The sequence below is a fragment of the Monopterus albus genome, unplaced genomic scaffold (genome assembly GCF_001952655.1).
Source record: "Monopterus albus unplaced genomic scaffold, M_albus_1.0 scaffold52.1, whole genome shotgun sequence".
Taxonomy (NCBI): domain Eukaryota; kingdom Metazoa; phylum Chordata; class Actinopteri; order Synbranchiformes; family Synbranchidae; genus Monopterus; species Monopterus albus.
The window spans coordinates 1,458,807-1,471,409 of record NW_018127932.1 but is presented as its reverse complement, the minus strand read 5'-3'; the positions used below and the strand labels follow the sequence as shown (position 1 = coordinate 1,471,409).

General features: G+C 40.6%; 2 protein-coding genes and 1 long non-coding RNA gene across 4 annotated transcripts in view; 1 reads left to right on the top strand and 2 right to left on the bottom strand.

Moving 5' to 3' along the window:
• The window catches only part of tet1 (tet methylcytosine dioxygenase 1), a 40,297-nt gene that overhangs the window by 25,443 nt on the left and 2,251 nt on the right, over positions 1 to 12,603 (bottom strand). The window contains 1 exon segment of the mRNA XM_020601542.1: positions 11,479 to 12,603. This exon segment is cut by the window's right edge and continues 1,202 nt beyond it. Within this exon segment, the coding sequence (XP_020457198.1) occupies positions 11,479 to 12,603 (1,125 nt within the window).
• LOC109961019 (uncharacterized) lies at positions 99 to 4,342 on the bottom strand. The gene has a single exon (XM_020601544.1). It carries the CDS (start codon positions 3,985 to 3,987, stop codon positions 955 to 957), a length of 3,033 nt encoding a protein of 1,010 aa, XP_020457200.1. The 5' UTR covers positions 3,988 to 4,342; the 3' UTR covers positions 99 to 954.
• On the top strand, positions 4,707 to 8,533 carry LOC109961020 (uncharacterized). Of its 2 annotated transcripts, XR_002275081.1 has the most exons (9): positions 4,707 to 6,041; positions 6,154 to 6,238; positions 6,519 to 6,668; positions 6,779 to 6,920; positions 7,023 to 7,184; positions 7,295 to 7,388; positions 7,480 to 7,592; positions 7,675 to 7,901; positions 7,979 to 8,533. It is a non-coding gene; the product is annotated as an uncharacterized LOC109961020 (long non-coding RNA). The 2 variants fall into 2 exon arrangements; XR_002275080.1 differs by having other exon boundaries at positions 4,707 to 6,238.

Genomic DNA, 12,603 nt, shown 5'->3' with positions numbered 1-12,603 from the left:
GTCAGTCAGTTAAAATATTTCATTGCATGATTGTCCATAGCTAACTCATAATTAATCACACACACAAAGTATCTAAGTAAAATGACAAATATTGTTCTTTTATTTGATGTTTTATTTTGTAACATTTTGCATGCAGGACTTTTAATTGTAAAAGAGCATTTGTACACTGTTGTGTGGGCCGAGGGTCATAGTTACAGAATGTACATGAATTAATCTCGTGTCAAAAAACCATTGTGGCGTTAAAAGGAATTTGCGTTATAGCGTTATTATTGCTCTCAAATGCTGAGCTGCAAACTGAGTAGTGCTCAAAATGTGGTTAAAGCTCCCTCAGACGTTAGGATGGGGATCTTTGGACTGTGGGAGGAAGCCGGAGTACCCGGAGAGAACCCACGCAGGCACAGAGAGAACACACAATCTCCGCACAGAGAGGCACCAGGGCTACCAGGGCTCACACCCAGAACCTTCTTGCGGTAACAGTGCTAACCACCACGTCACCATGCTGCCCGCTTTTAAATGTGCTATATAAATAGACTGAAATGAATTGAATATATTTATAAATCTTTCTAAATGGTAAATATGATAGAACAGAAAAAACTAAATATCATTGTTGCCAATCTAATCTAATCTAATCTAGTATAGTACAGTTTGGAAATGCACTGGATTCAACAAAGGAAAAAAGTATGGAGGATTTAAGCAACTCAGCATTTGACAGCATACAGGCACAGATCCGTAAGCAGAAGCACAATATCAGATGTGAGAGCACTGCCCTGACATGTGAGCTCATTTCTGAGTCTCTGCTCTGAGATTTCTCTGCTGGGCTTTGTATGAGGTTATGTTGGTGCCAAAAGGTTTGAAAGTGAAGCAGTTGTTTGAACAGAAAAACTGTATGTGACAAATTAAGAATTTGGGGATAAATGGTGGGGACATGGAGACTTGTAAGATTTCTTGAGATGCTCAGTTTTCCCCACTGAGCATGCCACGGTTTGATTCACTCTCCAGTTCATTCCAGGCTGAAACCTCACTCATACAACAAGTGAACAAATCCATGTAGTCTTGCAGGATTTCTTGAGCATCCCTGTCACTCTCAGTGAACATACCAGGGATTGAAACTTCATTATGATGAAGACTGGATAAATGCATGCTGTGGTCTTGTGAGATTTCTTGAGCAGCCCAGTTTTCCCCACTGAACATGACATGGTTTGAATCACTTTCCAGTTTAGTCCATGCTGAAACCTCATCCTTATAAGCACTGAGTAAGTCCATGTAGTCTTGCAAGATTTTTTGAGCATCCCACTCACTCTCAGTGATCATAACAGAGTTTGAATCACTCTCCAGTTCAGTCCAGGCTGAAACATTATCCTTATAACAAGTGAATAAATGCATGTAGTCTTGCAAGATTTCTTGAGCATCCCACTCTTGGCCTCTGGAGAAAATAGAATTTGAGCATGAACTAGGGCACTCAGCATCCGGTTCCAAGTTCCGAGTTAAGTTCAGTTGTCTAACTGACTCACCAGATTTTTCTGCATGTATGGTTTCATGGCTGAATCTCTCAGTGTTTACATTTTCACTGAACCTGTGCTCATTGGAACTCTCAGTGAATGAATCTTTTTTGGAGTTGCTCAAACAATCAGCTGTTTCATGTAAATCATTTACGTTGGTGCAGACAGTCATGAAGTTACGAGCTTGCTCTACATAAGATGTGTTGCAGTGATCTTTCAAGTGAGCCATTGTAATAAAATTGTGTTGTAGGCCTTGGCTGGGAGTGAGTCTCTGCTCACTATCAAGATGTAGAACTCCTTTCAGGAAATCTAAAAATTCCATCCTATCTGCATATTCAAGAGCATCCATTTTTGGGTTGGCCTTTACAATCCCATCCAAATTTAGGGGTCCACACTTCTCTGCGAATAATTCCTCACTGTCATCATCATCCTCGCTGTCATCATCTTTCTCCCTGTTAAAATCCTCACTGGTGCGCTTAGCATGTAAATATTCATCTTTAGTCATTAGTCTCCATTGTGGGTTTTTGAGACACCCTGTTTTGACAAAATAATGTGAAGTCTTTGTTCCAGCATTTAGCAGGTGGTCCATTGGTTGACCTAGCAACTGGCAAATGGCTTTCATTGTCTGGTGTGCGGTGTGACCATCAAAAGGGCAGTTGGCGAAGTATAGCAATGCCATGATACATCCCAGCCCCCACATATCGATGGCTTCCGATATGGGAAGGCCTAAGAACACCTCTGGTGCCCTGAACACGCGTGCTTGCATGAGCATTCCAACCTCTGCTCTGCTGGCTGGGAGAGCCAGACCAAAATCTATTAATTTTACCCTGAAGGGCTCATCCTTGTGATTGACAAACATGGCATTGTCTGCTTTCACATCTCCATGTATAATGCCAAGACCTTTCAGAGCATTTAATGCTACTAGTAGTTGCTGTGCGATCGGGCGGATTTCATTAAGAGTCAGAGGCCTCCAGCCTCTTTCTACAATCAGATTCCAAAGACTCTTGTCGAGCATTTCAAAGACCACACAATAATCATTTTGGCAATCAAAGGAGTCTATGAATTTCACCAGGTTGTTCTTGTCTGGGTCGAGAGCCTTAAGTTCTTTTAGCATGGTGACTTCATGTTGAATAACATCTTTGCTGATGTCGCTTTTGTAGATTTTGATGGCAACAGTCTCTTGATTTTTTAGGTTCAAACATTTGGCAACTTTGCCATAACCCCCTTCTCCTATGAAACCTTCAATAACATATTGTCCAGACTTGCAGGAGAGTTTGGCAGTGTTTACATTTTCACTGAACCTGTGCTCATTGGAACTCTCAGTGAATGAATGCTCATTTACGTTGGTGCAGACAGTCATGAAGTTACGGGCTTCCTCTACGTAAGATGTGTTGCTGTGATCTTTCAAGTGAGCCACTGTAATAAAATTGTGTTGTAGGCCTTGGCTGGGAGTGAGTCTCTGCTCGCTATCAAGATGTAGAACTCCTTTTAGGAATTCTATAAAGTCCATCCTATCTGCATATTCAAGATCATCCATTTTTGGGTTGGCCTTTACAACACCATCCAAATTTAGGTGTTTGTAGTACTGTGCGTATAATTCATCAAAGTTATCATCATCCTCGCTGTCATCATCATTCTCCCTGTTAAAATCCTCACTGGTGCTCTTAGCATGTAAATATTCATTTTTAGTCATTAGTCTCCATTGTGGGTTTTCGAGACACCCTGTTCGGACAAAATAACGTGAGGTCTTTGTTCCAGCACTTAGCAGGTGGTCCATTGGTTGACCTAGCATCTGGCAAATGGAATTCATTGTCTGGTGTGCGGTGTGACCAGGAAAAAGGTTGCAGGCAATGTACAGCAATGCCATGATGCATCCCAGCCCCCACATATCGATGGCTTCCGATATGGGAAGGCCCAAGAACACCTCTGGTGCCCTGAATGTGCGTGCTTGCATGAGCATTCCAACCTCTGCTCTGCTGGCTGAGAAAGCCAGACCAAAATCTATTAATTTTACCCTGGAGGGCTGATCCTGGTGACTGACAAACATGACATTGTCTGCTTTCACATCTCCATGTATAATGCCAAGACCTTTCAGAGCATTTAATGCTACTAGTAGTTGCTGTGCGATCGGGCGGATTTCATTAAGAGTCAGAGGCCACCAACCTCTTTCTACCATCAGATCCCAAAGACTCTTGTTGAGCATTTCAAAGACCACACAATAATCATTTTGGCAATCAAAGGAGTCTATGAATTTCACCAAGTTGTTCTTGTCTGGGTCGAGAGCCCTAAGTTCATTTAGCATGGCGACTTCATGTTGAATAGCACCTTTGCTAATCTCACCTTTGTAGATTTTGATGGCAACAATCTCTTGATTTTTTAGGTTCAAACACTTGGCCACTTTGCCAAAAGTTCCTTCTCCTATGAAATCCTCTATAAGATATTGTCCAGACTCGCAGGAGAGTTTGTCACCCTTTTGTAAATTTGACATTTTTGCAGTTAAATGCTTCCTGATATAATAGCAAATTGATTTAAATCTACCTTACCTGAGCGTTAACCCATATAGAACTGACCAGTGCAAGGCTTACTGTAAGTGTGGATGACCTTGTAAGCTATGACGTCATACATCAAAGGCAACATTCTATTGTTTTGGTTCAAATTCAGAGGAGCTTTGTTGCCATGGAGATTTCATGCTACGAAAGCCTCAATATACAAATTTATAATTTAGAAGTATTCAAATATTTGGACAGTTAAAAATTACATATTGTGTACCTGTACAGTATATCATACATGCGAATGGTCAGTGTGATGATTCGCTATGGCGACCCCTAACAACAAAAGCAGAAAGTGACAGACATTCATATATAGCCTATCATCCATCCTCCCTATGGCATTTGCTACTTGATTGACATGCAGGGCAGCCAGTCTGAGATCTCGTCTTTTCTGACACACGAGTCACCAAACATGCACAGTCAACAGCACGAGCTACTGCGAATTATTTTCTACTTAAAGGGTATAAAATGAGGGGGGGAGCCGAATCAAGTGAGAAACCGAAAACGTACCAAAAACATTCCTTGTGGAATGGGAGGACTTTTTTTTTCGCGACATTATATTCGAAATGCGTTTGCTTGATCTACCAATCTACTATTTCGAAGGGAAATGTGGAGCGGCACTTTCACACGGTTCATAAAAACTACGACACTCATTCATACATTTATTTTGTGTGCGTGTGCGCGTAGGCCGATCATTTTGACTTTGTCATTTGAAAAGTAGTTCGCAAGTCGAAAAAGTAGGATACATAAAGGGCAGCGAGATACAAGGTATTACCTGTCTCCCTTTCTTAGGATTGTTTTTAATTTTGACAGATGATTACAACAAGTACATTCAAGTACACAGTAAAAAATGGAGTGTCAATATTTCAGAGTCAACCTGTTTTAACCTAAATAAGAGTATTTACAACTCTATGGAGAGTAAACCAGCTCTAACAGTAGAGTTAAAAGCCAGTGTAAACTTCTGCAGACATGCAAATGAAAAATTCAACTCTACAGAGTGATATTTAGTGCAAGAAGCTCGAACGGTACATGGTATTTTCTCAAGTGTGGTGCCACAGTCAGTTAAGTAACCTTAACATTCATATGCTGGTAAAGTTTTTTAATAATTATTTTTCAACTAAACATTTTATAGTTAGCCTATAGGTTTTATAGTTTCACTATGTCAATTGAGGACATGGCAACATGATGATATTGTCGAGTAGCTAAATGCTAACAGTTGTTACTACATGCTAACAGTTGCTAACAGTTCAAAAGTCCTATAACTCTCATTGAGTTAAGATGCACCTATATAACATGTTAACTACGTGTTTCTTCTGAATGCTGCTGAGATAATATTATTGCCTCCTGTCTTATGGCATAGTTTTAACAACTAAATTATCGTTTATTACTATGCTAATAACCGCTAACTAGCTTCCATGCTAGGCGAACGAACTTTCGGAAGTGGGTATAATGTGGCCATAAAGTTAACTCTACTGGCTTATATTGTTTTAAGCCAAATGCCAATAAACATGCGGATTTAGAGTTTCATTCCTTATTTAATGAGTAATGTGTATTTTGCGTAAATGAAGTGCTTCCATCCATTTTCTATACCGCTAAGTCCCGAACGGGGTCACTGGAGCCAATCAGGCGAAAGGCGGGGTACACCCAGGACAGGTCGCTGGTCAATCACAGGGCCAACACTCAGACGAACAACCACACACACTCACACGCAATTTAGAGACACCAATTAACCTAAGTCGAATGCCTTTGGACTGTGGGAGGAAGCCGGAGTACCCGGAGGGAACCCACGCAAGCACGGGGAGAACATGCAAACTCCGCGCAGAAAGGTCACAAACCCGTGGCCAGCTCGATGTAAGGCAACAGCGCTACCCACCGCCCCACCATGCTGCCCCACTAAATTAAGTACACAGATTTGTTAATCATGACTCAAGTATATCACCTAAAGTTGTGCCTTGTTGTTCACAGAAAACAGTTATCTGTCTTCATACTGCAAGTAAGTAATGTTTGTATTTTATATCAAACACCAGTTCAGAAGCGCATGAATAGGTAACTCTTTGTACAACAGTTTTCTTGGGTTATTTTTTTTCCTCTATTTATTTGAACAGAATATGGTGCTGCGTGTTTTGTTTGGCGGAGAACAGAAGTATGTTAGGCTGTCTGACCTAACATTTGATGCTTTCATGAAAGAAGGTTAGTTAGAACATCTGGATAAAACAATATTACAATTTTTACTTAGTCAGTACACCTAATTCATCATAAAAAACATTCCTTCTGAACTGCCTAAATGAATTGTTTCTGCTTTGCATTACAATGAATCAGAATGACCTAACTCATCAGCATTGTGTGAAGACAGGCTTGTTCTACTTAACAGTAGTCAACCCTATGATTCTCATCAGAAGGAAATGCATGGCCTTTCAAATTTTACAACAATTTCTGTAATCTTTTTTCCTTTTCCTCCCCGTGACTTAAGTGTGCCTAAAATTTAACATACCAGAAGGCAGACAGCTAGATATGAAGGTGTATGACCAGTCTGACACGGAAGTTGATGCAGAGGTTTTTGAAGAAATAGTGAAGGAGTCACCTTGAACCTTCCGAGTCATGCTGAGCGATGAAGAACCTGGTAATCATTGACCATTCCCATATATGTTCATATTAAACTTAAAGATTGGGATGGGCGCATTAACAGTTTCATTTAATGCTTCTGGTTTGTTCATATTCCTTAATGCACAGGTGTGTCTCTATCATCATCATCCTCAGTATCTGATGACACCATCATTCTGAATGTCATGATGTGTGACCCTCCTGAAGAAGCAGCCGCTGCCGAAGGAAGTCAACCTAAAAGGCCATGCCATATAAACTATGAGCAAAAGCGGTGGGTAGTGGACATTAAGTCTAATCTGGATGTGGTTCCATTTGATGCTGAGTGGTTTTATGTAATAATTTTCTTGTCTTATTTATGGTTTCAAATTTTCAGATTTCATATTTTATTTTAATTTAAGTTAATTGAAAATATCTTAACAACAAAGCCCGGTGGTGAACACATCATGCAAGAGTATGCAAAAGCCAAATCTCTGACAGATGCAACCAGAAGAAAGATGATAAACATACTTGCTGCTGAGATGACAGAAACACATGGGTAAGAATCATACATGTAGGCAATAAAAAAACATTGTTAGTATTGGATTATTTTTAATTGTGATGTCCAATGCCAATTAAGTGATGGTCATCATTGAATTTATGCATTAGGACATCTCCCGCTAAAAGTGTAAGAGTGATGTATGCACAGGGGATAGTTGCTCTGTTTCCATATCTGGAAGACCCATATTCACAACATGGATATGTAAGTAAAACAGGTCCTTGCGACATTAAACACATAATTGTCCTCAGAAATGTTGCTGGCATAGTCAATCTGCATGTATTTAATTACATAGGCGCATTACTATGATCCAGAGAGTGGTTCAGGATACCTTGCATGGCGGTCGAAGACCATTCAAAGAAAAACTACACAGGAAAGAAGTGTCTCAGTTAGCAAATCTCCCAAAAGGTAAGTTTACTTATCAGTTATTTATGATATTGATGGAATTTGTAGGCAGGAGTCAATAAAATTGTGTTGTTTTTTTTTTAAGTTGGTGGGCCAGGCCATGGTCGTTCCAGACCCTTCACCTCTGACACAGTGTTATCAAATGAGGATGTGGAAGCAGCTATTGCTGTTTTGAGACATTCTGCTGATGAAGACACTATCCGTGAGAAGATGAAAGTTACCTTCATGTATCGTCATTCAATTGTCAAAGATGAAAAGAAAGCAGCAGATGTCTTCTCAGTCTTCCCGCGCTTTCTGGACACACCAGGACTGGTAAGACATCTTCATTAAATCACTGAAATATTCCATGCAGCGTGCAGTGTCACTCAACATGTATTTTTGCATTACAGATAGAACAAGATTTCAGACACCTTTTTGGTGAGGTCTGCCAACAAATTCTTGGAGAAGTGGCCCACCTATCTCAAAGCAAAAGTTTTAAAGGAAAGCCATGGACTGGTGCCCACCACAGAGCTCTTGCAATTAATGTGCAATGCTGAGTCAACTGCTGAAGTTGAGAATGACTGTGACTTTTTAATCACCATTGTTGATTATATAGGTAATTGTGCCAATTTAATGTATTTATGGCATAATGTTAATCTGATGTTTGTTGATCTGTAGGCTGGGACAGTGACATGTCTGCTATCTTGCTGCTGCTTCATCTGCTACCACCATCAGCGCAAGGACGAAAGAGACCAGGAAAGATATCTGTATCTCAACCTGCCAAACCTCATCAAATTTATACAGGTATATTAAAAAGTTAACTAATTAATTAAAATGTTAAAATATACTTTCCATCACTTCCATTTCATGCACAGTGAGGTGTTCTGATCTATTGTTGTTACGGCAAGCCGCACACCAAAAGAGTGTGCAAACTGTTGTAATTCCTACACCGTTCACCTGATTTGGATGTAAATACCCTCAAATTAAAGCTGACAGTCTGCAGTTAAAGCACATCTTGTTCGTTTCATTTCAAATCCATTGTGGTGGTGTATAGAGCCAAAAATGTTAGAATTGTGTCGATGTCCCAATATTTATGGACCTGACTGTAGTAATGAAAGAGAAACTGAAATGTGCAAGAAAGTTGAAGCATGTTTTGAGGGGTTAGAGAATCCATTCACAGTTCTTAAAACAATACAAGCGATCAAAATTTTTATCAGACAAGTGAGGAACTGTAGAAACAGTTGAATGTGTAATTGGCTCAAGGTTTGACACAAGGCGAAATAAAAAGACTGGAACATATGACCAGACAGTCGTTCAAGATAGATTCATGTATGTTCCAATTTTATTGACATTGGAGTCAATATTTAAAAGTCAGCATATTGCAGAAACTGCTGGTTCAAGACTCAGAGATATTTATGATGGATCTTTATTGATCTTTAGCTGCTCACTTTGCCTTTATGTACAGTAACCTTTCAAGAACATTTCCATGCCTATGAAGTGACCAGGACAAAGCAAGATTTTGTTGTCTTTCATGTCGACAACCTGCATTATCCCAGGCCTTTTGACATACAAATGTCATATGGAGTGAATGACACAGCTCTCTTTGTGGTCCCATATTGCTTTCTCTGGTGAGCATAGCACTGTATTAAAATTATAATGGTTTGTTACATTAATGACATTGAAATGAGAGACATAATAATAGATGCTGTTAACATAACTTTGTATGTTTGTATTTATTTCCAATTGATAGGTTAGATTGCAGCAATTTAGTAATATAGCATCATATGATGCATATGTAAAAAATAACACTCCAGAGAAATAAAAATTAAATATTATTACACAGAGTGTAATTTTTAAACTAAATTTGGAGTAAAAATAGCTCTATAAAGTGTGATCATATTACTCTTAACAGTGTGAAAAACCCCAGTGTTAAATGTTTTTACACATTTCATTGTTAATTTTGATACTGAATTGAGTAGAATTAACTCTGAAAAGTTGACACTGGCCATAGAGTAAATTTTACTCTTAATTTTGAGTGGGACCAAATGTTATATGAAACAGAGTTAAATTCAACTCTCTAAGAGTTACATTGACACTCTGTTTTTTACTGTGTATGACTAATGCATGTTGTGTTACTCAATACCTGACCTGAAAAGTAACAGATAACAGGTGAGGGTACAAAGTGTTGCATCCTCTCTCACTGCAGACATCAGAGTCAGCTGCACAGTCTGCAGAGATGTGGAAAGATAAAGTATGCCACTTCCCTTTTTTATCCCCATCTCTGCTTTATCGTCCCCATTAAAGGAATGGCATAGCTCCTCAAATAATCCTGGACTTCAGGACTCTCCACCTAAATTGTGATCAATCTGTTGTGATTACTCTAACCTCCCCAAGTCTCTTGTTCAGACTCAGAAACACTGTGAGGGAATTTCTTCAAATATGGGGCAAACGTCCTGATGGATTCAAGGATGAACTGATCAGATTTTGGTGGTCAAAGGTCACTGTGATGTCTCTGTCTCTACTGGTTGGCAGAGGCATTCAGCAGTGAAGCAGATATTCTAGTTTGATTAGATTTTTAGTTTTAGACTGTGAAGATTAAAGTAACATCCCCCTGTGCCCTATGCCCTCATACAGCTATAATTTATTAAACACAAGTTAAGTATTATTACTGTAAAGGACTTCCTTCCTCACTAAACTAGCATTGTTAATTTGCACACTTGAGTTTTTTAAGTCTACAAATTCAAACAGCATATTTACTACGTGTCAAAAATAAATCTACAGTTATTCATTTACCTCTGGATATTCCCAAATGATAAATGACCTGTGTAAACACAGCTTTATATTTCATCCATCCATCCATTTTCTATACCGCTTAGTCCCAAATGGGGTCACCGGGAGCCAATCCCAGCCAGCTGCAGGCGAGAGGCGGGGTACACCCTGGACAGGTCGCCAGTCCATTGCAGCTTTAGATTTCAGGGTTAAACAAATATACACCAGGTTGTACTATATATGAAGATATCTTTGTTTGAATTTTACGTTGAGATGGAAAATCATTAATTATGTGCAGTTTCGATATCAAACTTGTGTAAATATTCAGACAAATTAATTGTGTAGTCAGCAGTGGATGGGTTACACTGTCCTTTTGCTCTTTACATGAAGCCTAACTGTCCCAGCATCATCCAGATATTATGAAGCTTATTTTTCAGCCCCCTAACACCTGACCCTTACCCAACCTCAGCCAAAGGTGACACTTGCTCCAACTTTACACAGTTTTGTTTTCATAAAATTGGACAAACTATTTTGTGGGGACCATCCTCAATTGCTCACAAGTCACACGGGTCCCTGTGAACCTAGTGCGCTCACGGTTTTCCGTCCCCACAAGTATAGAAATGGCAAATCAAGGCCCCACACACACACACACAAAACCACATGCTGAGTTGCTGCTGGTCGTGTAACAGCGAGCACCTTGCCTTCTTACACAGAACATCAGCACTTGAGTTGCACATGCACACACACACACACACACACACAAGTGCTTCCACTTCTACCCCTCGAACCCATTCTCCAACATATAACACAAAGACACTGTGAAGGTAAGTGTACATTATCTGTTGAAGCCAACTGAGAAAATTCATGATATGAAAGTGAACACTTCTGTTTCAGCTCTCGGGCTCAGTCAGATCACAATCACTGTTGCTACTAAGCTGTGAAACCTCAGAGATCAAAAGCTATGCTGTCAGACAGTGCTTTACTGAAAATGCTACAGATCTGTTTGCAGATGCAAAAAGAAGCTCCAGTACAGACCCACTCAAATCTAATCAAATTTAACTGACTGCAATAAAAGCTCCTGCAATGTGTTGCCATTTCAACATAATTAAATTCCACTCATTCAGTGTAATATAGGGCTGACCTGTGCAGCAGAAAGAGTGAGCAGTGATGAAGGTCTTCTCCTCTTTAGTTCCACACACTTTCTCAGTTTACAGATCTGGTCGCCAGTTCTGCGGTTGAGGCAGCAACTGCACTGTCCACAGTTGATTCTCCTCAGGCACGGCTCGCATGTCCCACACCTGCTCTGCTTCTTCCACTTCTTCTTTTGTGGTTTTTGAGTGGCCCAAGACAGCAAGCAGGCATCCTCCGCCACCCAGGATCCAGGCAAACTAGAGGGGCTGGGCTCTCCGTATCCTGTCTCTGATTCAGTGTCAAAAGAAAAAGAGGAGCGAGTGCTTTCTGAACTACAGGACAAGGTAGAGCAACTGTCCAAAGAAGGAGTCAAGGTGTTTGGCATTGAGTCTGACTCTGAAACTGATATGCTGTCCTTGCTGAGGTTTGGTACATACTCAGGTGTAAGGGCATCTGTGCTCGACTGAGGAACTAACGACAACAAATGCAAAGATGTCTCTTGCTGCCGCCTGTGGCCCTCCGCTGGCTCTTGACTGGATTCACTATCTTTGGTCTGCATCTCAGCTGATGTGTGAGCTTGTCTTTCTCCCTCAGGAGAAGGGATCTCTAGGCTTTGTTGTTGGTGTGGCTCCTCCGGGCTTGAATCCCTCAAGCTCCTAGGTTTGAGGGAGTCGCTACGGATAATAACGGGCGTGTTTCTTTTCAGTTGAACAGTCTGCAACATCAGAGCAGTTTCAGGGACAGCTGAGGGCCCTGGAATTTGAGGTTCAGCACCATGAATGGTTGGTTGCATTTCTCTCTTACCCTGGCTCAGAACCTCTACTTCAAGTGACTCTGAGGTGGAAGGGACTTTGGTGGGATTTGAGGTAGCTGTGTTGGAGACCGATAGCACACTCACTGGTGATTCTGACTGTGCCGTCAGTCCATTGTTAGAGTATGGAGGATCTGGAGGCTGAGCGGCTGGAGTGCTGGGGTGAGTGTCAGAAGCACTGAAGAAGACATCATCCTCCTTTTCTTTTTTTCCTCCCTCATCACTTTCACGATTACCCAGTCTCTCAATACTCTCTTCCATCTCTTCCACTGTCTCATTTTGACTCTGAACTGCTTTAGCTGCCTCTAAACTCTCTCTTGTCTC

Coding starts and splice junctions, on each gene's coding strand:
- LOC109961019 (XM_020601544.1), bottom strand. CDS start 3,987: ATGTCAAATTTACAAAAGGGTGACAAACTCTCCTGCGAGTCTGGACAA.